This window comes from Pagrus pagrus, assembly GCF_965226575.1.
Source record: "Pagrus pagrus genome assembly, chromosome: 12".
Classification (NCBI taxonomy): domain Eukaryota; kingdom Metazoa; phylum Chordata; class Actinopteri; order Spariformes; family Sparidae; genus Pagrus; species Pagrus pagrus.
This window is the reverse complement of record NC_140196.1, coordinates 25,023,489-25,051,259: the sequence shown is the minus strand read 5'-3', so window position 1 is coordinate 25,051,259 and position 27,771 is coordinate 25,023,489. Positions and strand designations below refer to the sequence as shown.

The following is a 27,771-nucleotide window of genomic DNA, read 5'->3' as shown; positions in this document are numbered from 1 at the left end:
ATTTCTTTTACATTTCATTGTACAACTTTGTGTAGACAATAAATAAAGCTTGAAACTTGCTTTACAATCTTTAAACACCATAACCGACTGATATGGCATGCTCAGCGCTTGACCTTCCTCCAAGAACCAGACTACGACTCCACATGTAGAACAGTAGAAATGTAGTCTGTTAACACTCTCCTCAGGAACATGAAGTTTTCAATTCCCTCTCAGTAAAAAGACTGTCTTTGTGTGTTTGTTGCCCAAAAGCATAGAAAGCATCAACAAAGATAATGATTCATGATTCATGACCTTTTTAAACAGTAACCATGCAAACGGTGTACCCAAACAACAACAGAAAACCAGTGACATGCCAATGTTTCCTTTTTAAAAACTCTTACAGTAAGAGCAATGAAAAATAATCAAGTCAATCTAATAATTCTGATGTTAGTTTAACTTTCTCTGCAACAACAACAGCCTTTTCTCTCCTCTTTAACAAACCAAGCACAGTCTCTTTTCCTCTATACTGTAATGGGAACCGAGGGTAAAGAACTGCATCATCTCAGTGAGCATCACATCATGGAAAACACAACGGAAAAGTCATAAGACCCTTAAAGAAACAACCATTCTTATTTTTGTAGTTTCCACTGACTTCTTTTTTCCTCATCAAAATCCCATAGAGCTGACCGTTGCACACATACAGCAATGACACCTTTTACAGTTGGCCCATTGTGCCCAACTGTGTTCAAATCAAAGTCCCTCTGGCTGAATGAGCACATTCCAGACAGGACGCCGCTGCAGCGAGGGCAGGGTGTTCAGTCCTCTAATATACTGAAGACATTTAGGTGGAGGCTCTTTCATGCCAGGTTTTTGGACTCATAAAACACTAAAGGGAGTTTGGTGGGTGTTTTATTCCAGTAACATCAGACACCAAATAAGGTCAAGAGTGAAAGCAGTTCAAAAACTGAAATAAAGAAAACTAAAATATGATTCTCACAGCAGTATACTTGTTTTCTTCAGTTGTATATGGTTCATAGAGCAAACATTCAACAACTAAGCAAAGCAAAATATGGCTCATATTATGGATCTAAACCATAATCAACTGTCAACGGTAGAATAATGTGACTATGTTCTACTGTACAGAGGAATAGCTCCTCCCAAACAGACTCCAACTGGGCTCACCTCATAATCATTTATATTGGCTAAACATGGAATCCTTTCAGAGCAACTCAACCAACGGTAAATGGAAAGTGAAGTTTCCTGGAGGCAGGAGTAAGAGTGTTCTTGGGGGGACAGGGTGGAGTTTGGAGTGTGGAAAACAGACAGATAAAATATCTTTTCTCAGCTGCAGTGTGTCTGGAAATTTAGATGCTAACAAAGAAGCCGCACTATACTGATTAAGTCTAAAGAAAGATGATTAAAATGCATGAAAAAGCTGTGCATTTACACTCATGTTTTCTCATTGTTTTTTTTTTGTTTTTGTTTTTTTAAAGATTGCTATCCATACTTACTAAATTATTGGGAAATGACTAAATGGAAGGATTTAGATTCATGATCTCTGAATAGTGTGTTCAAAAAGGTTTTCAAAAGCAGCAGCTTAATGTGAAAAGAGAAAAATGTGATCCACTATCTCCAAATAAGAACCATGAAATTAAATGACTCCAGACTACATTCACTGACAAGAAATTGTTGACATCTAGCACCAATCTTTTTAAGATATTTGCATTATTCTATAATGTTGGCACATGGCAACTTGTATGGTAGGGTTAGGATTAGAGAAAATCATGGTAACAGCAAATAAAATATGGTTACAATATGGTTGGGTTAGGCAACTGAAAAACTTAAGTTTAGGAAAAGGTTGTTATTCACTTATTAGAGAGGCAAACATTAATTGATCGATCTCATCTGTCATGAGAGGCAACTCCAGTCTGCAGCATGACGTCACACTCCCTCTGTGTGTGCTGATCTGAGCTACTCTGTTCTTTGTTCGGGTCAATCGGAACACTGTAATAGTCCAAGCTGGTTTTGGGTTTCGAACATATGATTTATAGTCACAAGACACTCTCTCTAACCATCAAGCCTGTGGCAGTCCACAATGTGATAAACAATAAATAACAACAACAGGCACAGCATCCTCAAGAAACACCCGGGCCAGGATTAGTTCTTTCTTTCTGTAAATGATCAAAATAAAAAATGAGTCATTGTCCCACCAGCATACCTACACATGCTGACATTAAGTGTGTTCTCAACATCCCACTTCAAAGCTCAGTGCGACCCAAACACACAAACAGCAAGTGCAGTGCAGATGAAACCCCTCACACCATTACCATACAAACTAAACACTTCATTTCTCACCCTGGTGTAGCGTTTGACGTGTATGCCACTTCCAACTGCCTCATTGTACACACACACACACACACACACACACACACACACACACACACACACACACACACACACACAGGATAAAGAGGGCAGAGGAAGCCCGGTCTATTGCCAAACAAACAAACCATCTCTCTCCTACAGAGTTGTATAAGAGGAGCCTCACAGCAGGGAGTGACTAAATGAAAACCACAGCAACAGATGGAGGTGTGAAAAAGGAAAAGGGGGACTGACCCACAATATGTGGATCTGTGAGGGTGATGAAATTCAAATCTAGCCATTGTGATCAGAGACTGTTAATTAATGGATCACATTTTAATTTAGTTCTTTGGCATGTTTTATTTTACTGCATCCTTTAGTTAGTCTTCTGAAACTTGACAATGAGTTGGTTGAAAACACTATCTCTGGATGACTTTTTAATGTTTTAAGCTTAAAAAAACAAACCTTGTGAAGACATCTCAAAATTATATATGGAATGCCCTTGGCCTGGGAAGAAACACTTGTGAGGCACTGTAGGTAGTAAGCGAGTTAGCCAGACATGCTAATGTCTGCTGCTTACATTAAACCAAACAAATGCACTGACAGCTCCATTCCTTATACTGTTTGTCGCCTACTTTTGGTTTTGGAGAGGATAATAAAAGGAGCCACAATCCAAACTCTTCATTTGTTCTCCAAATGCACAGAGACGAGGCAGTTGTGTAAAAGCCACAGTCCAGCAGCATTAAACTACTTAAACAAATCATCCACAGGCTTGAATAGGCAACCAAGAGAGACAGGGAAGGCCTCATTTTTCATGTGACATTACATTTGCACACATATAGCCAATAAAAAAAGTGATAAATGCATGTAAATTGCTACAAATTGTTGAATAGAGCCACTTTAATTTATCATGTATCATTCTGGCTTTAAGAAATTCACATTTGTGCTAAATGGCAATCCACCAAATTTCCAATAAGAATATAAAATTCATTGTAAAGGTCAGATTGCAAGTCTTCATAATCAATGACTTACATTAGGAATAAATAAGTCAGATTTTATGACTGTCTATGATTTATGATTGATGATTTAATATATGCACTCCTGCAGTCCTGTCATATTCCAACCCCTCTCCTAGAATCAACAATAGCTGTGAGCTATGAGCTTTACTGAAGCAATCACATAAGGAACTATAACATATGGCTTACAAGACCTTAGTCCTGATTCTATATGGTCACCATTTAAGCCTTTAACTTTAAATAGAATCTGGTATTTATTGCCACTGCCACAAAATGATAAACATTCTTAATTTGACTTGGTCACGTTTGAACTTCACTGACATCTGAGGCAATAATTTACGGTATCATCAAATGAAAAAATAAATCACTTTAGAATATTATATGATGGTAAATAACAGACTGAATTGCTGTTGATCATACATTTTCCAGTTAGATTTGCTGATTAGTTGGGCCCTATATCATTAAAATGAGGAAGAGCCCCACTTCACTCCTTTAATGAAGCATCTGTTGGTTCAGTGCCAAGCTGTTTTATCCCTCCTCATGGATCCATCCCAGCTGTATATTTCTTTACATTTACAGTGCTGGGAAAGAGCTTCAGTAGTCTTACCTTCAAAAACCTGCAGGGCAGCGGCCAGCCAGCAAAGCAGGGCCAGATGCAGGGCAAGAGACCACCTGAGGAGACACATCAGTCACATAGTGTAAGTTGAGTTTTTAGATAGACTTCAAAACAAAGCAAAAAAAAAAAAAAAAAACGGTCACTACATTAATTGAAAATGGCTTGTATTGCAAGTGTCATATGTTTCATGAAGAGCTGTTTGTGCGTCAAAGAGCTGCACAAAGAAAAAGTGTTGCTACTGTACATCACAGGTCTGAGGTGTAACTGCTGTGAGGATATGAAATGTTGGGTAAAGTGGAATTTAGATCCACTGATCCACATGCAGAAAACATTATGGTAATATTTAATCCACTCACCCTTGAAACATTTTATCCAGTCAATGAAAAAAAGATCCAGGTTTAAGAAGTCAGCTCCAAGTGCATGTGTGTGATGAAATTCTGGCAAACTCCTGGTCCCTCTGCCTCACTATGCAGACCTGAAGTCACACTGCTGCTCTCTCGCCTTGCTCTCTCTCTCTCTCACTCTCTCTCTCAGTACAAAGCCTCTCTCAGTTCTGAGCCGAGTGACTCTCAGACCCACGGAGTTGGAAATTTGATTCCTTTGAAGGAAAAAAAAACTCCCCCCTTACTCACTCAGTGGACCCTCTCTCTAACCTGCTGCATGAGTTACGTTCCTTTCATTATTATGTCACTATTTTCTTTTACATCACTTCTTCTTCTTCTTCTTCATCTTCTTCTTCTTATTATATTATTATTATTATTATTTCCCTCCATATACATATATGCACATATACCTGCACATTCATCTGGTCACATGCACTTACATGAATGCATGACACACACAGCATAGTTTAATATATGCACAAAAACACAAAAATCTATACCAAATTAAAATTGTAACTTTTGTTTTATTGTCTGTATATTTTGTTAGACTTGGTGTATACATATATGTCTGTCTGGTGTGTCATCTGGTTGTTTACCCCACTGCATTAATAAAGAAAAACAAGTTTCTTTCACCAATGATAATACGATGTCCATGTAAATGCATGGCTGTCATTTAAAGTGGCTGTAATTGCTGTTTTAAAAAAAAAAAAAAACAATAAAAAACTAAGCTCTATATTCCAACAGTAATCACTGTTGATGATAAGAGTGTTTGATCAGTAACCCATGTCTCTCCTCCCCCTGCTCACAGTAATGAAAATACATTGTATGGTATCCCTGCCCACATTATCCAATCAGGACACATAACTCCATAGAGGTGGTCCTCTCTGCCCATGAACACACAGAGAGGGGTATCCTCCTGTTTGCTGCAATGTCTTGTGATTACTGCTGCAGTCGTGTGGGGAGGCAGAGAGGAGGGAGGGGACTGCTAATTGCAAAACAGACAGGAAGTTAGCTTACACGACAACAACGCTTACAGCAACTTCAAGTTAAATCCATCTGTGAATCTTGAGAATGTTAATGTCTTTCCAATTTCATCCACACCATCATATTTCATGATACATTTTCAAGCTAATCCCAAAGTCATGTGGTAATGAATGAATGGTATAATGAAATGTGTGAATGAATGAATAGGAATGTATAGCAAATTGCATGACTGAATTAAAATGTGAGTTAAACTTTGGGCAAACATTTGCTTACCAGTGTATGTACCTAGTCTATAAGCCTCTAAATTCTGATTGTGTATAGCATAAAAAACAGAAAACAACCAGTACTACTGTAATGGAATAAAATGTGGTTATTATATGAATAATAATATAGCTAATAAATAATATTATAGTGTCACTCAGTTAGTGTTAATTAGAATTAACATAACTTTATCCGGGAATATGCACTGTGTGAGTCAAAAAAAGGGGAGAATTCTCAGGAAGAGAAACAGAGGAGGGATCCCTCTTCTAGGACAGACACGCAATTGGTGTTGAACGTATATAGATCAACATAGCTTAGTTACAGAAAATCAGCTGATTATATTCTTGATGGATTGTAAGCATATATGAAGAATATGGATCTGGGATGATAGCAAGCAACTTCCAGTAAAATAACTGTGGTCCTGAAGCAAGACAAAAAATCTTTGCTGAACAGTGGCGACTGTGGCCACTGTTCAGCAACAAAAGTTCAGCCAAAAGTGGCAATTACATTGCATAAACCATATATGAAGAAGCCACTGAATCTGTGACATGCTAAAAGTAGTGTGACAGTATCACAATTACAGCTGAGACATAAAATGAATGGTGTGATTAAAGCAGCTACATAGAACTTTCATTTTGTTGATTCTGGCGGCCCATGTGGTCAAAAGCGGTATGAGCACCACTATGTTGTAAACATCTTACTCTGGCTAGGAAGTGCATTTGTTTTGGAAGCAAGGGAAATAAAGATCCAATCCTTTTAATAGTATTTTTCTTTTTGAAACAGCTGTTTGCAGGATGCATGGTGATGAGGTAATTTATCTATTTGTGGCTATGCAAGCTTAATAACTGTAATATGAGGATGGTGAAAAAAAGTAAACCTTGTTTCAGCGCTGTTCATAGTACTTGGTTACATGGAATCCAAAGGCTATCAACATGTCATGTTTTCATAATAATAAGCCAACAACAAGATCCTCAATTTATCTGCAACACTCTGTCCGAAACATTTTTAAAAAAAAGATTTACTACATGTTTTTTTATTTCAAGAAAATCTGACATTTAGAAGAACTATACACAAATAGCCAGTCTTCTCGCTGATGAGGATGGAAGAACCATCAATCAGATTCTTTATTTGTTCAGATAATTCATCCATTTTTCCATCTTGCAATATATAAGTCTTTGTAATGTATAAGTCTTTGTGAATGGTTTCACACACATTCTCCCATTGTTGACTGGTTATTTTGTCATTTAATTCTTCTTTCCATCTCTCCTTAATGTAGGTTGCGATAGTTCCCCTACTCTTTGTAATAAAAAACTCATTTAAGACTATCGGTGTATGCCTGTGCAGTTATTTGTATTATTATATGTATAAAAAGTCATTTTTTCCCAAATCATATTTTTCTCTTTCTCTTGTCTGGAAGTTTTGTTAAGTGTTCTTCTCCATTGTAATACTTTACAGTAGTATACATTTGTTTCTCCAGTACCTAAAGCTAGAATCCATGCAATTTGCATTCAATTCTGTATCATGTGCAGCCCATAGTTCACAAATGTATTGGTTTAATATGTAAAACCAAGTCTGTAAAGTGAATGAGATGAGGGGACCCAAGTGGTCATGATGTGTAACTGCTAACTTGTGATCTCCAATGAAAAGGAACTCATGTTTCTAAAAGAGATCCTTCATGTGGTAGAGACCATTTGCTCCAGAAAGGTCATTTCCCTCAGACATTTCATTATTGCATCACCAATTGTTGTCTGGTTGCTCTCAGTGTTTCCAGCGCTTTAATCAGTCAGACAAGAAAATATTTTCTGACCATTACAGTCACACCCTGATACTGCCACACTGACACTGAGCACAATCTGTGATGTTTTAACATCCAAAAACACCCATTAGTTTGACCTACTTCAAGGAGTTTCTCAAAAAAACAACAATATCCACACACACACACACACACACACACACACACACACACACACACACACACACACACACAATATATACAGTGGTGGGCAAAATTATTAGAACACCTGACAGATCTGAAAATATTGACCTTTTTTTTCCCCTCCAAAACATGATTTCATTTTATAATGTTCATGAAACATGCAGATGGTTGCTCTGAGCACAACAAATATCAGATGGAGTGAGTCCTACTGTTTTTATCCACTTTTAACTTTAATATTTGTCCACCTTTTGCAGCAATTACAGCAGCACATCTCTTTGGCATAGTGTCATTATATTTCCTGAGAACTTCAACACTAATGCTATCCCATGCCTTCTGCAACTCAAGCCAAAGGCTTTCCTTTGAATGTACAATAGATAGATAGATGATGATTGTGTGACGTTGACAGTGAAATAGGCCTAGCTTGTTTTTTGTAAGGAAAATGACCTAAATCACCTTATAATGGCACTATTCTCTATTCATAATGATGAATTTGTAGATATTTCATGTGTTTTATGGGTATTCTAATGGCCAATTCAACAAAAACAACTGAAACCTCTTAAATATGCCAGGTTTACTAATAATTTTGGCCACCACTGTATACACACATATGATTTTATGAAAATTGTAGGGGTTATGCAGGCTGACCACTGCGTTCAGCAGTGAGCAAAAATACAATTGAAGGCAGGCAGCGGCCAGATAGCAATCATTAGATTAGTGTTAGTGGCCTCAGGCTAAATGAGTTTAACATAATTTCTAAGAAGATTGTCAAAGAATGGGTCCCATTGTTCTTCAAGACACACTCAAATACTGCATACAGCCATTTTACGAGCACAACATTCAGCAGAACAAGTTCCGCGGAGCAAAGTGAGGGACTAAAAGATAAAAGGTGCCCCCTGGTTGAATAAGAAATAATTGGAATCCAAACTAATTGTATTTTATTTTACATTTCACACTAGACCACAGAACCAACCTGTCCAGTTAGTCCTGGACATTCTCTCTCAAGCCAACAGAGACAAAGCTTCAAGGGTTAACAAGGTCAGAGGGAGTCTCAGTGAAATTATGTTGTGATGTTAACACCCCACTATTAGCAGATGCTGGAATGATAATGGCTTGAAGAGAAAGAAAGGTACCCTCCCTTTCCTTTTCTCCCCCCCTCATCCTCTGACTCTCTCTGTCTGTACTGAATACATTCCCTTCCTAAGCCACTTGTGTTTTGCCTCTTTAGCTCTTCGCACAGATTTAGCTCTCAGATAGGCAGCTTCTCCTAAAAAGATGATAATCCTATGTAGCCAAAGCTTCTGATGTTACTGGAATGTCACTGGGAGCTGTGGGAAGATGATGCCTTCGGTCAGCCTCGGTGATAAACATGCTGTTTGTTTGACATGACAGTGGGCTAATGACAGGATAAACTCAAAGAATGTATTTTCTTCATTCTGCTATTTACTGTACAATTTATTTGAATTGTTGGACAGAAATATGTTATTTTTAAGTACTGTATAAAGATAATCTTATAATTTAGGTTTTACTTTTGGTGTCTTATTAATGTCTTATTACATTTGTGATGTTTGATATAAGGTGGTGCAACTTAAAGGTTTATATGACATTCGCTAAATATTGCACTAGCACCAGCATCTCAGACCAAAACAAATGCACATGTTGTTCACTTAATAGAAAAAAAGTGGCGTCTGAATACACATTGCTCACGAAACTCAAACTGTGGAGTTAGGCAGTGTTGATCAAATATGAAAAGCACTTTGAGATGAATGCTACAGTCAGCATGTTAATATGCAATTAATTAAAATTTTGATGGCTGATGCGTGGCAGAGCATGAACAACATCTTAGTTTAGCATGCTAGCTTGCTACCATTTGCTTAGTTTGCTAAGTTAATGTGCACTAAACACAAAGTATAGCCAAGGCTGATAGGAATGTCATTAGTTTTGCTAGGGCTCACCAGCAAAACGACCATACAGGTCGATTGTGGGAGCAGCTTATTACAGCCTATGGTTACGTTTCTTGTTTAGGGGGGACCTCTTTAGGCTGTGGTTATTATTATGGCAACAAGAGGCAGTCAGAGAAAGTAGTAAAAAAAGTGATAAGTCAGCATAGGGAGAAGGTCGGAGACATATGGTTGGGTGAGTCAAGCACAGGACTCAGTGTCCAGTGTGAGAGCAAAAGTCACTGGTGAGTTACAGTTACTTACTAACACAGTTAAGTTACATCATGAATGTTATATGACTGAGGTTACCTCCCTAACGTAGTTATTTTAACCCAAACTACATTGCTTTCCTAAACCTAACCAAGTAGTTTTGGTGCCTGAACCTAACCAAACAAGCGTACAACAAAGGTTTCTGGTACATGGAAATGGTCATGTTGTTTTGGGAGCCACTGGCAATCAACCTATTCAGTTGTTTAGGTATGAGGATGTGTTGGTTTTGCTGGTATTTAGCCATAAACTTCTGACCTAGGGATTGTGCCAAATGAAAAGTGAAGGGATAACCATAGTTATACAATTCATCATTATTGCTCTAAAAAGTTTAAGGTGTAAAATGTAACATTTCTGCATTTCTTGAGTTGTCTAAAAAACAACTACTACTTTGTTATATATTTTGTTGAGTTTTGTTGTGTTTCCAACAATGTTCAAACCCAGAGAAATCCAGAATTTTATTCAAGGTAACTATGTGTCTCATTTGCTTGTCTGTCACTTTAACTTCTGGGAGAAAGTCAGACTTTAAAACATTACCTCGTCACTGAATATTTGTGCCTGAGTCCCATACATTTTCACTTTCCATTTTCATCAGCAATGCTGGTCGAAAACAACAACTCCCATGATCCCACACTACTTGCGTCTTTGGTTTTGATTGAGAAACCACTGGCAGCAGAAATTATATACCGTACGTTTAACACACTGGCCTGTGAGAAAACAAGCATTGTAGCACTTGACTGTGAAAAGAGTCAATATGGCAGGGTTTGGCCTGACAACTGACACATATTCACATGTTTGTGTGCAGCTGTCATTTTAGTAAAGGGTAAGCATAGCCCTTCAGTCAGAGTGCCTCTCCACAGAGCCAATCAGGAGGTTTGTACAGATCATGGCATGTCTTACAGTTTCATTTTTTGACATTAATTGAAGTTATTAAACATGACCTGCAATGATGCACACACACCACATTGTATATGTATATGCATAGTTGTTCCATTCATAACCTCATAATGTGTCCATCTATATATGAGCCAGTATAGGACATCTCTCATGCAGGATCATTACTGCATGCTTCTGTGCAACTTACACAACAGAAGCAAGCAAGTTCTAGATGGCAAAACTTTTTCTATGATAAAACTTCCCACAGTTGCACAGAGAGTAAGCCTCAGTGTACCCATCATTTTCCCATCTTGTTTTTCATGAGCTCTGTGAATTTCTTTTACACACTGACACTTGTGGTCGTTGTGTTTTTTTTTTTTACGTGGATGCTGGCCGCAAGACAAGATTCCCATTGGGGAAACAATAAAGTGTCAAATTAGGTTAACTGTTCTGAAGCTTTGTAAAAGACTGTTTGTGCTTTAAACTGAGTAGGGATTACAGACAGGACAGGATGTTGCAGAGTTGTAGTTCAGACAGTGATCAGAGCATCAGACCGAGATTGTTGTTGTTGTTCTGTGCGTGCTGACCCAGCTAACCACTCTGTGGGACAAACAGGAAGCCATTTATCCAAGGCCAAGTTCCCCTGAAAGCATCCTACAGCAGCTCCAAGATTTTCTTTGTTCTTCTGCGAACCAGTAGACAAAGATGATTTTACGATTAAATTGATTTTTGGAAAGTGAGCCTGGGCCAGTTATGTAAGAGATGACAACAATCAGCGCTCATCTGGGTCAAACAGGAACACATCTGACAGGAATGTATCACCTTCTGGGTGCATTTTATAATAAACAAAATCAATTATTTAAGTAAATGAAACATTTCTGTTACTGAAGAGCAATCAGAGAAATGTGGTCTACATCTGTCATTCAGCTTCATTTCCTTTGATTAACACTTCCTGCTTCGACGTTTCCTGCCTTTTGTCTGTGCGTGTCTGTAGATGCATGTGTCATGTCATGTTATGGGAGTTTCCATCTAAATCTGAACAAACACTTCTCAGTGTGGGCCAGCTAATAATTTATGGGCACAAGTAGTCCCTAAAGCTCTGACAGTGATGGAACGTACTGTATGCTCTTCTCTTTTGGCCTCAGTGTTTAAAGCAGCAATAAGTAAAAAGAATGTGTTTAAAACATCAGAAATTGTCAACAGAATGTGAAAAAATGACAGTTTTTACATTGTTACAGACGTCTATGTACTGTGCTTCACTGATATCTACTGAGGTTAGCATGCTAACCAGCTAGCCCGGTCTTGTAATAATACTTTATATCCCAAGAGGCAATAGTGACTGCAGCGTCCAGACTGCCCTCAGGCCAACAACACAGGAGATTTTCCTGCTGGATTTGGCTCCTGGCACCCAGAGTTCCAGACTTAACTATTTTGCCTGTTTAATATCGATGTGCTCTTTTCCTTAACAGAACATATGGCAGATTGTAGGTAAAGTTTTCTGTGCTTAAAAAATAGTCATATTACATGAAAATACTAATACATCACAGGCTCCACATTGCTCATCAATAGCATCATCGTTTTCATCATCAATGCACACTAAGAACTGAGCTCACACATGCAGCGTAACATTTGCTCAACACAAAAATCATTAAATCAACTAATATTTACAAAAATGCTAAAATTACAAAAGTTCCTTTTTTACTATCTCTTCCTTTTTGATCACTTGCTACACTTATATTCATATGTGACAAAACAAACAGTGATAAACAACATCAAGACCAAATATAAATTACAATTAATACAAATTTGCCCTTAAACTGTCCTCATCGCACCCACTGAGACTTTGGCTTTAACTTTTGATGTAGTGGTATGACGCAATACATGATTCTAAAATATAACAGCTTAATTATATAAGTTCAACTCATCCCATGATTACAAATCAGCCCTTCAGTGGCTGTGAAATAAATAAAGATGCGGTCAGCTTTGTTAGCTTCCTCGATGAAACCAATGAGCTAGTTACCAGCTACCACAATCAGGGAAATGCTAAAAATGATCAAGCTGTAGATAATGTGTTCTTTCCTCCCACAAGTGCCTGGTCAAGCAATAAAACACAGCTCTTCAGCTCTCAGGGAGGGGGTTGGGGCTAGAGAGAGCCCTCTGAGCCTGCAGACGATGCACTGAGTTCAGGCGGTGCTGCAGGTAGACTCCTCTGTTCTTCTCAGCGGCTATAGTCCTCGAAAAGTGGCAGTGTTGCTTTCTTTTTCCCTTCAGTATGACAGGGGGTGTACTGTACTTCCTCTTAAAGTCCATCTTAAAGGCATGCCCTCCTCTGTCAACCCCCTGCCCTCTTGGGTCCTGCTGCCCAACGATGTTGCCTTCCAGTGTCCTTCCAAACAGAAAGGAACATCATGGTGCTAAGAGTAGATGGTAATGACCTCCCGACCTCCTCCACGGACCAACAGGACACGATCCAGGCCGTCCATCAGGACCTCCAAGAACTCCATATCTGAGAGACACTGATTAAGGACATAATGGACACTAGAGCAACACACGCCTGTATATTCAGATATATTCACTCATAAGAGCAGTTTTGAAGACCTTCCATTTCTGGGTGTGAAAAATGCTTCTGACAGTGGTGGCATATACAGTAACTGAGTGCATTTTCAAGTACTGATCTACTTTTTTTACTTCTCTATTTTTCTTGAGTAATTTCCTTCCATGTTACTTTAAACTAGTATTCCACCAATTACAGAGGGAGGTGTACTTTTCAATCCACTACATTTTTTTAACAGCTTTAGTTACTGTACTTTTCAAAATTATTTCAAACTCCCTAAACCTCGACCCACTACAACAGTTACATGCTACTTACATTTTACCGCCACAGTACTAACATTGCAATAATAAAATATAGTCAGGGCTGTAGCCATTATTTTAGATACACTGAGCTAGTGAGTCCATTTTATACTTTATCATATATACATTTTATATTTGTGCATTTTATTTACATTTGGTGGATGCTGAATCATTTATTCATTAAGTGATCTAAAAGTGGTCACGTTTAAACAAAATGATCCTTAAAATACTGGGATCCGCCTACTACAAGGGTGGTACAGAAATCCCATCATGTGTACATTTTTCACTGCATAATGTATACAGGCATGATAATAGTTCACCACTTACAGGAGCACTTTTTCTGCACTTAAGGCTTTTATTTTTGACTGGCTCCGTCTAAAGGTTATAATCTGCCTACCATCACTAATCCTTCACACAAACCTAAGTGCAACAACACAAAATGCTTCAGATTTGTACATATTAAACAAACAAGATCTAACATGTCAAATAGTGATCTCTGGAGGTGAATAGGTATTGTAAAATGTTGAACTATTCCTTTCACAAATTTCTGTGACCGACTATATGACAAAATGACTCCTTGACTAAATGGATGACTTTTCAGCTGAGTAAGGATACAGTTCTCATCGCCTTTCTTGTTCTTTGGTGGGCCGGGCATGTTGAGCAAGACCAGCTGTGAATTCTGGGATTTCTCGACCACCACGCCATTCAGCTTCACAGCTGTGTGCATCCTCCGCACGTTGGACTGGTTTCTAGGTTATACCACAGACATTAATTAAAGGACATCAGTTATCCTGCCATTCCTGGCAGAGGGCTGTTTCAGTGTAATCATCAATCTACAGGAAGCACAGCGAGGGTGATCGGGAATCTGATGATCTCACACAGACACATGAAAGCTGCATGATTGTCATCATGCACCCTGAGGCCCATGCAAACTCAACCTGTGATCCGCATTCACATAAGCATGCCAACACATAGTCAGATTGTTCTCACTTCATGCACAGAAAGAGCTCAAACACATGTAAGCAAAAGGCGAAGGATAAAGTGACTTACAGATTCTCCCACTCCCTAGAGGAAGGGAACAAAATATAACACATCCAACATTAACACGATATTAAAGGCTGCTCCTCTTTAATTGTCTAATGGTCGTTGATTACCACTTTTTAGACTATGCAGATGCAGTACGGGTTAGACAGTCATCAAACAGTATTAACAAATCTCATTTCAAACATGTGAGCCTATAGCAAAATTATTGAATGCACCTCATTGGAAAACACTTGAATAAAACAGTAGAATAATACCAATCAGGTGCTGAAATTTCTAAGATGGAGCAATTCATTTGGTTTATAGGCGTTCACATTCTCTTCATAACTACTGCAGATCTATCACTGATAGTGCTTGTAGCTCGGTGCAGTACAACAGCAGATTGTAACAGTAATAGTAAGAGTTAAATTTACTCATTGGTCTACTTACGGCCTCATATTAAACATGTCTTTGACTCCCATTTCCCTCTGTCTGTTCCTCTCGTGGACCAGTTTGTCTTTGGTCCAGGTCATGTGCACACGATCTGGTGGGGCAGCTTTGTCATTCATTGCAGAATGAGAGGCCGTGTTTCGGTCGTGGATCAACTGGGCCTAAACAAAGGACAGATGACATGCTACAGCCTCATTCTTTTCTTATTTCTATCAATTTCTAGCACATGCCTAACTTCAATCGATCAAACTGTCCCGTATCTCTGGAGGAACAGTTATATGATTTTATTACTACATTACTACTACTCAAAATGAGGCATTTTCTAATTCCCCATTTCTTTTATGTAATACTCTGCTTTTTGACTGTCTGTCAGCGGGAGTTTGAATCACAAAGCATCACCTGCACAAAGACTGATATCACTGCAAAATTGTCATATGCTGTTGTCATTGCTATGAAAATATGACTGGAAAATGAAGACAAATTATGTAGATGAAGATGATGAAGGTTATTTTTAGGGTAGTCAGGTGACAGACAGTTTATGGTGATGACAGTTCACGCAGGAAAATAACGTAGAAACACACATGCTGTCTGTTGTAGTGGACACAGTAAACCTTGTAGCCTGTTCATGTCTATTATCTCTACTAAAAGACACAATGAAATAAAAAATATGACAGTTTACAAGTTCTGATTCTGTCTACCTGTGTTAATTGTACAGTTATCTCTTGTTAAATGCCAAAATTCTGGCAAAAATATCAGTATTTTCTAACAGAATCCCTCTGTGTTCTCTTCCTGTAAAACATTAAATATATACATAAGTGTCTACCAGCCTGTGGGCAGGTACAGCTGGTGACCCCCAATGTTCACTGTGAGCTTGTGGGTTTTAGTAGGAGGTATGTGTTTGGATGTCAGCTGGTAAAAACTTTATAGCAACACTATTGATGGTGAAGGCCAACAGTAACCTTCAGCTCCAGAACTCACAATAACACAATGTGATCCAATGAAATGTTAGAAATTTGTTTTTCAATTCTTCTTGTAACAAATCCCCACTGTCCCACACTTTTGGAACCAAAAAAAGCTTTAACTTCCCTTTCACAGTGACTTTAAATGTCTGATTGAACTGTTGAAATCACAAACTGAAAATGAACATTCATGCCTAAAAATGACATGATTTGTGACGTTTCAGTCCAATGAGTCCTCACCTTATCCAGTCAGATGCTTCTGCACCTCTGTATGACAATATTGCTAAAAGTTGAGACGAAGTGAGGACAATTTATATATCATTCACTATGAAATGCCTTTGTAACAACAATTAAAGTTTCGGTTTGCTTATCCAGCTGCTTGGTGCGGTATAAAAGTATAGGTGTGATAGAATAAAATAAATCATATTATATAAGGCTGACTTTCTAGTCACATTACACCTCACCTTGCTGAAATAAAGTCAACCAAATATTGTTGCAATGCAAATCCATATCACACTTGAGACTGAGGACACAACAGACTGAGGATCCTGAAGGATCATCAAAAATCATTTTTAGTTTCCGCCTGGTTAAGAACTATCTATAATCAGACTTTTTGACTGAAAGCTGCAGACAGGGTTGTCAGAATGTCCAGGGAGTGGATGTAATAGTTAGTCATTCTTCAGCAGCAGGTTGATTGAAAATACTCCACTACTGGGAGTCCTGTGCTCATTTAAAGGCACCCATTGAGGGATCTGTCTTCCTCTAGTGGCAGCTGTTGATCTCTGTGTCTCTGTGCAGTCAGATCTCCAATACAGTGACAGGAGAGAAGACAGCAAACACTGAGGCCGAACATTACATCCCCGAGTTCCACGTCTGATGGCAGCACTGCAGTTGTTATGAATGGATAATGATTGGATGGCGAGTAAGGATGGCATGATAAATGGAGGGTGCAATGGCATCATGGTTTGTGACTACGAGCTGTTTGGTTACCGCGGATACCTCATCCTCTGGTATGGACGGGATGTTGAGGTAAGGAGCGTCAGCACCGGATGGCTTCTTCCTCTTTATGGAGCCGCGCGATACATCTGTGACGCTCTGAATCTGAGTTGTTCAATCACAATGCCGGGTTGGAGGAAGAGTTCAAAGGTCAACAACAGCAGAAGAGACCTTGAGGGGTTATGCTACATATTAAAGCTGTAATATAGCTTTAAAGTGTTGGCATTACATCTGAAAATATCAAGTGTAATATATTTGTTTAAGTTTGCTGCAACTTTACAGTTCTACAGACATTTCCTTCTAGTGTAGCTTTACATCAAAGTTTACAAAGTAGACCTTTACTGTGTAATTTATTGTTTCGTGGACAGAACTTTTTTCCAGTGCATGATTTCTTCCAGTGGGCATGTTATAATGTGAGTGTCATAGTACCTCTCTCTCCCTCTCAGTGCGAGACAGATGCATCTGTTTAAGCATCTGAGACCTCTGCTCCATCACCAACGTCTTCTCATAGGTGAAGGCTGAGATGTCACTGTCATGCTAGAGGGACACATTACAACACTGACAATTTCAGATTCATAAAAGTACAGGCCTTCAATATGTTTGCTGTAGCTAATTTTCTCATGAAGAGCAGGTTAAAGGGAACAGGTAGCCTGGACCTGGATCAGCAATTCTGAGATGCAAAAATGAACTGCAGAAATGACAAAGTGAGAGACTGAATAGTAAATAGTCTCACCATCTCCACCACCTCCACCTCTGCATCCAGGCGTAGATGGTAAAGAAACATCTGGAGGTCTTTCTTCATCTGGATGGAGTTGTCGTCCATCTGGGCCACCGTGAAGATCCGCATTTTACACTTCCTCCATACCTACAGAGACAGTATCAGCTGCTGGTTATACACACAGTTAAGCTGCAAGATAACTAAGTCCTATCTGTGATCCTAAACCATCTCAATTTTGGTTTTTGTTTTTTTTCTTTTTAAGTGGAGATTGGCAGCCTCTACTATGGAAACAAACTTCTTGCTTTTTAGTCCATTTATCATGGATATTGATCAATATATTTGACTCCATATAGAGTCAAAATGTGTTTCCTTTGGTACCATTTAAAATGGATATATATATATATATATATAAATGAAAATGAAATAAACTGAAAGTGGAAAGGTCAAGAAAATAAAAAAAACGAGCAAACACACACATACCTTGTGTTGACTCAGTAAAAATGGCAGCAACATGAGCAGTCCACCATCATGTACAATCCACCACACATCAATTGTTCCCTCCTTCAGACGCTCCTGGTTTCCGGGGAAATGGTCGATGTTCTTAGCAACCAACAGAGCCTGATTAGCTTCTGTCGTCTCTCTCACTGTTTCTGCAGATAGAAAGAGAATAAAAGAGAGAGAAAGAATAATGACGGTCATTTCAAATGTTTGTGGGTTACAACCACAAAAGTCTTTCCCCTTTTCTTAAAAAGATAAAGGTTCCCTCCACTTGTTACAACACCTTTGTGTCTTGAACCCACTAAAATCTTGTGTAAAACCATCCCAGTAAAGTTATTTTGTCTGAGAATTGTCTGCTTTAGTTTTATTTTATCACAAACTTGCTTCCAGATGCTCCTGTGTAGTTTACCTATGAAGTTCCTCCTTGCGGAGGAGTCCCGGGCTTGTTTCCAACCTGCTGGCCAGGCCATCAGGACAGCGTTGTGTTTCATTCCTCCAAGGCCTGCTGACTGGATGAGCAGAGAAAAACCATCCCGTAGGTTGGATGACACCACCACATGGGAGAAAGCCTTCATCCGCTCTGCAGCCATGGCTGCTTTCAAGTTCTGCAGGGAACAAGTGGAGCAAAGAAGAGGTGGACGAAGAGAGGGATTATAAAGGCTAAGTGCTTTTAAACATGGTGAATTGTGCACAAAGGGCTATCATTCATTGCTTGTTTAACATGTTGGCAGTCTCTTTTGTATTTGTACCTTATAAAAATGACTACCATTACTGCCTCTCTACCGGTGTTACTTTTAAATAGGTGCTGTATGTTTCCTGACTTCTGTACCTGAATACATAGTAGGACATAAGAAAACCCTGCAAAGGACTTAACAGGCAGAGCAGATGACAAGGCAAATTGACAAACCTGCTCTCCTGCCTTGACATCATTCCCCCGGGTCATGTAGGTTCCCTCCAGGACTGAACAGACGATGGTCAGCCCCTTTCCTGCTTTGAGCTGCGTACTGAAGGACATGAGGCGAGGGTGTTTCACCGCTAGGTCTGCGTCCAATTTACACATCACCAACAGCTGAGGCCTGAGGAAAGACGGACATGTTAGTAGTGGAATGCAAGCGAAAAACGTAAATAAGCATCGAGAATTAACGATTAATGACAGAAATCCATTGATTGGATGAATGGAAACATTAGTACTTAGCACCATGGAAAAATAAGACATATTAAAGGCAAAGTACATTTAGTTTACACATCGAGGTGTGTTTGCAGGTCTTGGGGAGTACTACTGTATATGTGAAAAAAGTAGTACAAAGCCTTTCTGGGGCTCCAGGGGAAGCTGTGCGAAGTCTGATAAATGACCTCAGGTGATGTCACTGAAGTAAGACAGAGGTGTAGAGTTCGACAAGAAGTGGCTACTGGACCTCTTCATCTCAGTCCTCATCTCTGCTTGAGGCAAGTGGCTTGAGGCTACATTAGTTGCTACAAGAATAACACACCCACATTTCTGACTGAACTATCAGTGGCTGCGCTGCATTGTGGGTAATGTAGGCACCAGGTTTTGAAAAGGAAAAAGAATGCCGGGAATTAAAACGATTATATTTCTGATTCTGTTGCATCGATTTGGATGTTTTACATTTTTCATCTTGAACGTCACGATGCTACAGTGCAATGCTAAATTGGTGCCATATTTCACTGTATGTCAGCTCTGTTTTGTGTTCAGTAGTGATTGTGATACTCTTGTTGAAGATCCCAGAAATAGTACTTTATGTGTTGTGCGTCATTACGATTGAAGCATATCACAACATGCGCACACTCACCTCCAGTTTTTGGTGTGTAGTGGTACTTCCTCCAGCCGAATGAGAGCATAGCGAGCTGCATTTAAGGACAGACCTCTGATCCCATCTCCCCATTCCTTCACGGCCCTGCAACCAAAAGGTCCAAACAGGAAAGCATGTTTTGCTTGGATACTACCAATAATGGAGAGTTTTGATCTCCCAACCTGAAGCCCCCTGACTCACCCTTTGTACTCAATGTACTTGTAGATACAGCTGGCTATCATCATGGCAACCAGAGCATAGTACCAGGAGGAGACGAACATGAGAGAGAGACAGAGACTCATCCCCAAGAAAGACAGGGTCCTACAGGACACACATACAGTACAAAGTATTACAAGGTTAGGTTTACTTAAAATTTGCAGGATTTTCTTCGTCGCACAGTTCAGGGTGGAAGCTGTTCTTACCAGTGATAGAACTTGAAGCGAGGTCTCCAGTTGGGGGTACGGAGCAATGTCTGAACAGCACAGGCCAGGTTAACAAACAGATAGCACATGAGGAAAAACCTGAGCAGACACACAGACAGAGAAGATGGTTAAAGAGAAAGAGAAATGTTATTAAATGCACATCACTTTGGCAAGAACAGTCTGGCAAGAAAAGTAAGTAGTTTTGCTTTTTCGACAGTGTTAAACCACGTACATTGAGAGGATGGGGGCCACAGCATCCAGAGAAGCGATGAGGATTCCTATCTCACAGATCCCAACTGTCAGCAACAGAGCCCATGTGGGCTCACCATTTTTCTTTCCATGACCAAACACCTGAAGAAGACAGAAATGGAGAGAGAAGGTCTGAAACAGTACTCCATTAAATGGAAGAAATGTAAAAACACCAATACAAACACATCTTCAGGTCAAAACAGGTCAAACAGTTCAGTAGCTGCTTGATACAATTCCATATTTTCTTATTTGCCCGTGGTGAGCTCTGGAGGAGACCACCACGGGCAGAGCCCAGAGCTTCTGGAAGAACAGACAACCTGTGTTGAAGAGATCATAGAGAACTTTTGGGATTCAAAAGTAGATTTACATTCACTGTCACCTCAAACTGGCTGCAGCAATAAGCCATGGAAGGGGAATGTACTGTATGACCAAACGATGAAGAGATTGAGTATCTGGTGAGTGCTGACTTTGGTCAGAGACAAAACTGAACAGAAACACAGTCACACACACACACACACACACACACACACACACACCCACCCCATCAGTGCTGGTCGTTGCCTCAGAGACAGGTAATGCCAAGACGGCGACAGCCGGTACCACCCACTTTGAGCTTCACTTTGGCTGTTCGGACACCTATGGGTGATGTCACAGTGGCTCTGTCCACTATTTCTACAGTCAATGGGTGTATAAAAATGTATAAGAAAAAGAAAAAATCTGAAATATCTTAAAATCTAAAACAATCCGTCTATTTGAGATGATTGATATCAATTTTGCAAAAGGGTTGTTTTAGTTATATATTTTATTAAAATATTTCAACTCAAAATTCATTTAGATTAAGGCATAATATGTCTTTGTTCAAGTCATGTAGATCTGCAGGTCTGGACCTCTGTGAATTTTGCTCAAAACTAAGGGAAATTCCAAGAATGAGAAAACAGATGTCTGTATGAGTGGTCCTTCGTTGAGGCAAGTGTGTATGTGAGAAACCTTGATTGTAATTAGTTCTCAAGAAAATTGCACAGGGCACTTATTTAGACAAATATAACATTTCCTGCAGGCAGTTTGCAATAAAATTTCACTTTCCAGGGAAGAGAACTGATGATGCCTTTCACTGTGTAGCAGCTGCAAACCCTCTGAAGTGGGAATCAATGTCTTGACTTATCATCGATCAGTGGCTTAGTTAGATTTGAACTGAGGCTAGAAGTAGGACGAAATTTATATTTGGATGATTGCACAATCTGTTGCTAGCAAAAGTGATCTGGTTAGGAAACTCACCCCTCAAACACATATAATAAAGCTAAGCAAAACCTTTGAATGTGTCATCGCTGCTACTGCCTAGCCTCATGTTGAACAAAAACTTAAGAAAACAAAAATAATAAGATAACACAAACCAACAGTCAACTGTCTGTGTTTGGGTGATTCTTGAGTGTATAAGCACACCAGACTGTAACATTGTGGAAAACAAAGATCTTTCTAATGCCAACCTGTAAGAACGGAATGATGCCATCCCGAGCGATGGCCTGCAACAGCCGGGGGGCGCCAGTGAGGCTCTGAAGCCCCGCCCCACAGCAGGAGAAGAACGAGCCAATCACAATGACCCAGGGTGACGGCCAGGCCAGAATACCAATGACAGGGTTCTTCTTTACTGAGTAACCAAGCCTAAAACACACAAGCATTCACACAGATTACTAGGTGTGCTACAGTAACTCCGGCTCAGTATGTAAATAACTTACTATACAGTGATTGTATGAAAGGACTGTATGTACATTTTTATTTATGTAGATCTAAATATGTACAGAATATTTAACTTGAAAAACTGGAAAATTCACAATTTTATTCTGCAATGGGGGGTGAATGAAAAAAGGAGAGTAATTCTTTAGTTCACTGTAAACCACTAGATGCTGAAGATGAAACTAACATTACTTACATTACTTCACCACCATTGATTCTGTTGTTAAAAACAACTTTGTTAGAAGCTTTGTTTGATTTATTATAATAAGCCGTATAATACCAGTCTGGCACCATTTATTCCTCTCAATGAGTAAGAAATCAATAAAAAAATACACCCACTTGTCTCTCAGCACTACTCCTTCAATACAAGCTCCAAACAAGACCACACAGGAGATATCTGACCATGAAGTTAAGATGGAAATACGCACATTTAGAGATTGACTTATCAGCTGCAAATATAAGCTCAAAAAAGTATCGGCCTAATAAAGTGACCTTAAGTAATTTGATTACATGTAAATTTCAAGTGTGTATAAATTAAATTACTAGATCAGTGGGTTATAACAGGAGACAGAATAATCAATTTGAAATACATTACGTCTATGTATAATACTTGAATAATAAGCATTTTATTATGTTTAAGTTGAAATTCCTGTTAACATTTTATTTAATAGTTGAATAAACACATGAGGTTTACGTATAAATCTGTATTAAATTGATGTAATCAGACAAAGTTAAATTTGACACTTTATATTAAACTTATGCAACAGAATAACACGAAAAATTAGCATCTAATTAAAATACATGAGGTTTTAGGCAAATCATTTGTTTAAATGTAATCAACAAGAGGATACAGATGAAAGAAGTGGTGAGAATAGCCATGATGGTTCCTATTGGGATCGACCTCTGGGCATCTCTGAGATCACCTGACCTGTTAGAGCCAGCCATTATACCTGAAATGACACACACACACACACACACACACACACACACACACACACACACACAACCCTTAAAGTAAAGAGTGTGGAGGATATACTGAGATACTTTTGTAAAAGTATCAGTACCACGGTGTGAAAATATTCTTTTAAAAGTTAAAGTTCTGCATTTAACATTTCACTTCAGAAAAGCTTGATAAGTATTAAAACGAAATGTGACTTATGTAGCAAAGGTACAAATACTCACTATGTATAGCAGCTCTTTTCAGAGTGTTTTAACATATGACTTTTAGCTGACTGACTTCTATTAAAGGGGCACTGTGTATTTATCGTTTCCCTGGCTGAATACACAAGCTGTTCTCAGAGGAAATTAAGCTCCCTGAACACTGTTTGAAGCTAGAGAGGTGGCAGGGTTCGCCAAATAGAAACAAAGCAGTATGAAATTATGCTGTCCTTTAAGGTCAGTTTGTTTATTCAGTTATGAAAACAAAGAGTTTGTTTATTTAGTTTGCGTTGGCATGACAAATCAGCCAATGAAGATCTTTCTCCTCTGATTTAAATGCCCTCCCCAAAACTACATAGTGCATTTTTAAAACAGTATTTGCAACAGCAGAATTTTTGACGTATTCTATAAAAAAAGAAACAAAAAAAGTTTTACAACTCAACAATGGGAACAAAACGATAGGTAAAAATTAAGGTTTTGCATTGTCTTCACTATCTAGTAAAAAGTCCTGTATTTATCTTTGAAATGGAATAAAATGGAAATGTCCAAGTAAAGTACAAGTACCTCAAAATTGTAACATGAACATCGCTTGAGTTATTCAATTCCAAGTTATTCAAGAGGTCATTCCACATCAAGCACATAAAGCCTCTTAAATAATCCCAGTCTTTTCATTAGATGTAATCTCACACTCCAACATATTAACATTTGTTTAGTATTTGACAGAGTTATCATCTACCTGTGACAGAGGGGAAGTATATTCCCACCAGCAGAGTGAAGTAGGTGGTGATGTCATTGATGACGTAGGGTTTATTGCGGTGAGTGTTCTGTTGCTCTGCTGGTGGGTCATGGACTTCTACTGAAGGCTGACCTTTCGTCTCTACGAACATACCAGCTGGACCGTAGTCCCCCCACAGGTTGTCTAAAGGAAACACATGCAACATCATTAGCTGGGTGCACATCAGGATTCATTCTGTGCGATGCATATGCAACTGATGGTTTAGCCTGTGGCATGAGATGAAACAAACTAGAGGGAAGCTCAGACTCCTTCTCACCTTTGATAACTCCACTCAGCAGCCCAGGTATGGCCTGCATCTCTGTCAGGTTGTTTAAATCAAAGTATTCATCACAGGTTGCGGTGAGATTTTTACTTTCACAGAAGATGCTCCATAGCTCGGTGGTCTCAGTGTAGTTTTTCACAAACTTTGCGCACGTTTCAAACTTGTCGTTCCTCAGAGAACGGTTTCCCAAAAGACACACACTGCAGAGGAGGGAGAGAAAAGTGCGGTGTAGTTAGATGGAAGTGACAGTGTTTTGGGAAACAGATTAGAATAACTGAGAGGTTTAAATGATTGAAAGAGGAATATCCTTAACCTGAACCCCTGAAACAACAGAACAAAGGGGTTCAGGAATACAGCAGCTTCAAAGCAACACTTATCTATCACAACCATCACTGCACACATACAACCCCTGCATTTAGATAGTGTTACACCCATTATAAACTATTGTGTCTCAGTTGTTATCGTAAGAAGCAAAGCACAACCAAGACCACAGCCACAGCATCAAGCAGAGCTCTGTCAACCTGTGGCTACTGTCTGTCTCAGTAGCAGTCGGTCAGAGAGCAAGTTAACTAAAACTGCTAGTTATGTATCTAGCTATTTCAGCTGTTCACATCAGCTATCCAATATTACAGTTACACACATACACCATTAGCCTATCATCTTGCTGCTGTCTTAAATATGATGCCCTTTCTGCTTTTAGTTTATTCATGCTGCCGTTTTGCATGCCCCCTCCACCATCACCAGTGTCTGGACTGCATGGGAGGATTATTCTCACTGCTGTCCAGGGCAGCCGCCCCTCGATCACACAATCTCCCTGGAGACTCAATTATCTCTTCATCTGCTGTAATAAACATTTTCTTTACTTCATTCACTTCTCTCTCTCCTGATTGAAATCATAATACAACTCAGTCTTTCTCTACTGATCAGAGGGAACGTAAAAGATTTCCAAAAATGATAATAAACAATATACAGCACTTCATTAAAACCAATACTTGTATACCTTTTGGCCATTTTAGAAATTTCATCTTAAATCTCCCAGCCTCTACTTGTAATTAATCACCTAACTATATTTTATTAACATTACATTATTTTAATCTTGACTTTTTAGCATAACTGTAGTTTTAATTGAATATATCTATTAAATTGTTATACGGCTTTTAGATAGAACTGTATGTTACCTTACATTTCAATTACATTTAAAACATTTTTTTATCAAATCGTTAAACAATAGTTTTTAAATGGCTTTTAACTAGCACATACTCAGGTCAAGGTTGATTGATTGTTTGATTGATTGATTGAATTAGATTCTAGTGTTGGCGGTAAAGGATTGTTTCCGACTTGTGCGATCCAAGCATTAACAGCAAGTTTAGAGGGTTTAAAGTCCAAAAATCTAAATTCATTGAAAAAAGATATATGTAATCACTTACAAACTCCTGTAAACATGTTTATATTTATAAAATATTCTTCGTTGATCCACATTGTTTTTGTTTAGCCTTTCAAAAACAGAATTTTCTCTGTGGTCAAAAACTGTCTGCACTCCCGCTTGTGGCAGTCTAGCAGCACCATAAATTATATTTCTGTAACCACAAATTAAAAAAAATCTTATTTCAGCTCACTCAGTTAGTTACAACAAAAGATCTCATTATGTATCTACTTTCACTCGGCAGTCCATTTATTCTGCTGAATCAGTTTATTTTAAATGAGCATTTAGTACGAGATTTTTTTTGAGTATTTCTATAAAGTTATGAAGTCATAAAGACATTGAAGGCTTTATTCAAAAACCTCAATAGAAGCTTTGAACTTCTAAAAAGTTCAAAGACATCAAACACAATGACGAAATGAGCCAAGAACATGGTAATGAATAAAAAAAACAGTCCTCATCTGTCCTTCTACATGATTGTCAACAAGAGGAGTTCAATTTAACATTTTGTTAATAAAAATATTCCAGTCTTGATAACAAGTCAGTCCTTGATGAGAAATAATCACTCACTTAAACTCTGGAGGTTCGATCAGTGTCTTGATGACTCCTGCATAGGTGGCCATAATGGAGAGAACCACACAGGCCAGAAACACCAGAGCCAGTTTGTTCACATACCTGCAGAACGATGCAAAGGAAGTGTGAGAATGTGTGCTGGTGTGTGTGGTGCATGTGCCTGTGTTTGTGTATGTCAATACTTACTTCACCCCTACAAACACTACCAGCGCCATCAGCAGCAGGCAGCACGTGCCATAGACACGCATGTTGTTGGGCATCGCTCCATCTTTGCCTTCGTCAAACACTGTCGCAGTTGGAACGATGTACGTCTGGAAGTGAAAAGTGAGTGCATGCGTCATCACTTTGCGGCAGAAGTGATGTGACGTAGCTGAGCTCTTGTTTGTCTGAGTGGTAACATACCAGCAGGATCTCTATGGTGCCCAGTATGTACATGGATCCAGCGAAGGTTGTTCCGAGGTAGAAACACAGACCCACTGCTCCCCCGAACTCTGGACCCAAAGATCTGGAGATCATGTAGTACGAGCCACCAGCTTGTGAGAAATAAATCCTGGTTAGACTTCTATCAAATTTATTATTTCTGTTTTTAAATACTTCTTTTAAAAAACACACAAGCACTGATCAGCAATAAAAGATAATGCAGTTCTTTTTAGTGAAAATAGAAAAATGAAACATTAATTATTGACAAATGAAAAAGCAGTTTATATTTTTTGTAAAACGTTTAATATAAGATGACAACATTATTTATCATGATGTAGCAGGTCTAAAAAATGTTAGGGTGGTAGTACGTGTCCACAGGGAGGTTTTGGGATATCAGGGCCTAGAACTGCGCACACACCCCTGGCTGCAGCTTGCAGCTGATTGGACGAATGAAACCAGGGCATGCCTGCTATGGGATTTCAAAGCAGACCAACATGGTGGCTCGTTTGGAAACGTTCTCCTGCACTTTTCTCCATCTTGATTTTAACTCAACAACATTTATAGTTTCCAGGAGTTTCCAGAGGTGGTGAGTGGTGCTAGATGCCCCTAATTTGCATCAAGTAGACAAGCCCTCAACTTTATGGAAATGAGGGCAACGTCTCTCAAAACACTCAGTACATGAATGCATTGCATACAGTAGCTGCTTACATAGACAATGAATGGGAAGCTTAGAAAAGATAGATTCTGTGGGCACATACCATGAGTGCATTTAAGTGCAGCAACTAACCAGGCTTTTTTGGGGGTATACATCCATTATTA

General features: G+C 39.0%; 2 protein-coding genes across 3 annotated transcripts in view; both read right to left on the bottom strand.

The window, feature by feature from the left end:
* The window catches only part of col15a1b (collagen, type XV, alpha 1b), a 57,050-nt gene extending 52,599 nt beyond the window's left edge, over positions 1-4,451 (bottom strand). Inside the window, exons 1-2 of the mRNA XM_084370074.1 lie at positions 4,329-4,451; positions 3,964-4,028 (exon numbers count right to left, since the gene is read on the bottom strand). Of these exons, the coding sequence (XP_084226200.1) occupies positions 3,964-4,028; positions 4,329-4,339 (76 nt within the window). The 5' untranslated portion in view covers positions 4,340-4,451. The remainder of the gene's footprint in view (positions 1-3,963; positions 4,029-4,328) is intronic.
* Positions 4,452-11,417: 6,966 nt separating this feature from the next.
* Positions 11,418-27,771, bottom strand: part of LOC311266887 (solute carrier family 12 member 7-like) — a 34,540-nt gene continuing 18,186 nt past the window's right edge. Inside the window, exons 6-27 of one of the 2 annotated variants that reach the window (XM_084369521.1) lie at positions 26,935-27,065; positions 26,719-26,843; positions 26,530-26,634; positions 24,534-24,739; positions 24,218-24,400; positions 23,175-23,273; positions 22,663-22,720; positions 22,077-22,251; positions 20,576-20,694; positions 20,344-20,442; positions 20,123-20,242; positions 19,922-20,026; positions 19,018-19,186; positions 18,520-18,715; positions 18,093-18,262; positions 17,628-17,759; positions 17,324-17,431; positions 16,898-16,999; positions 14,940-15,100; positions 14,520-14,534; positions 14,085-14,218; positions 11,418-13,122 (exon numbers count right to left, since the gene is read on the bottom strand). In XM_084369521.1, coding sequence (XP_084225647.1) covers positions 13,031-13,122; positions 14,085-14,218; positions 14,520-14,534; positions 14,940-15,100; positions 16,898-16,999; positions 17,324-17,431; positions 17,628-17,759; positions 18,093-18,262; positions 18,520-18,715; positions 19,018-19,186; positions 19,922-20,026; positions 20,123-20,242; positions 20,344-20,442; positions 20,576-20,694; positions 22,077-22,251; positions 22,663-22,720; positions 23,175-23,273; positions 24,218-24,400; positions 24,534-24,739; positions 26,530-26,634; positions 26,719-26,843; positions 26,935-27,065 — 2,804 coding nt within the window. In that variant the 3' untranslated portion in view covers positions 11,418-13,030. The remainder of the gene's footprint in view (positions 13,123-14,084; positions 14,219-14,519; positions 14,535-14,939; positions 15,101-16,897; positions 17,000-17,323; positions 17,432-17,627; positions 17,760-18,092; positions 18,263-18,519; positions 18,716-19,017; positions 19,187-19,921; positions 20,027-20,122; positions 20,243-20,343; positions 20,443-20,575; positions 20,695-22,076; positions 22,252-22,662; positions 22,721-23,174; positions 23,274-24,217; positions 24,401-24,533; positions 24,740-26,529; positions 26,635-26,718; positions 26,844-26,934; positions 27,066-27,771) is intronic. The other variant, XM_084369522.1, reaches the window with a different exon arrangement.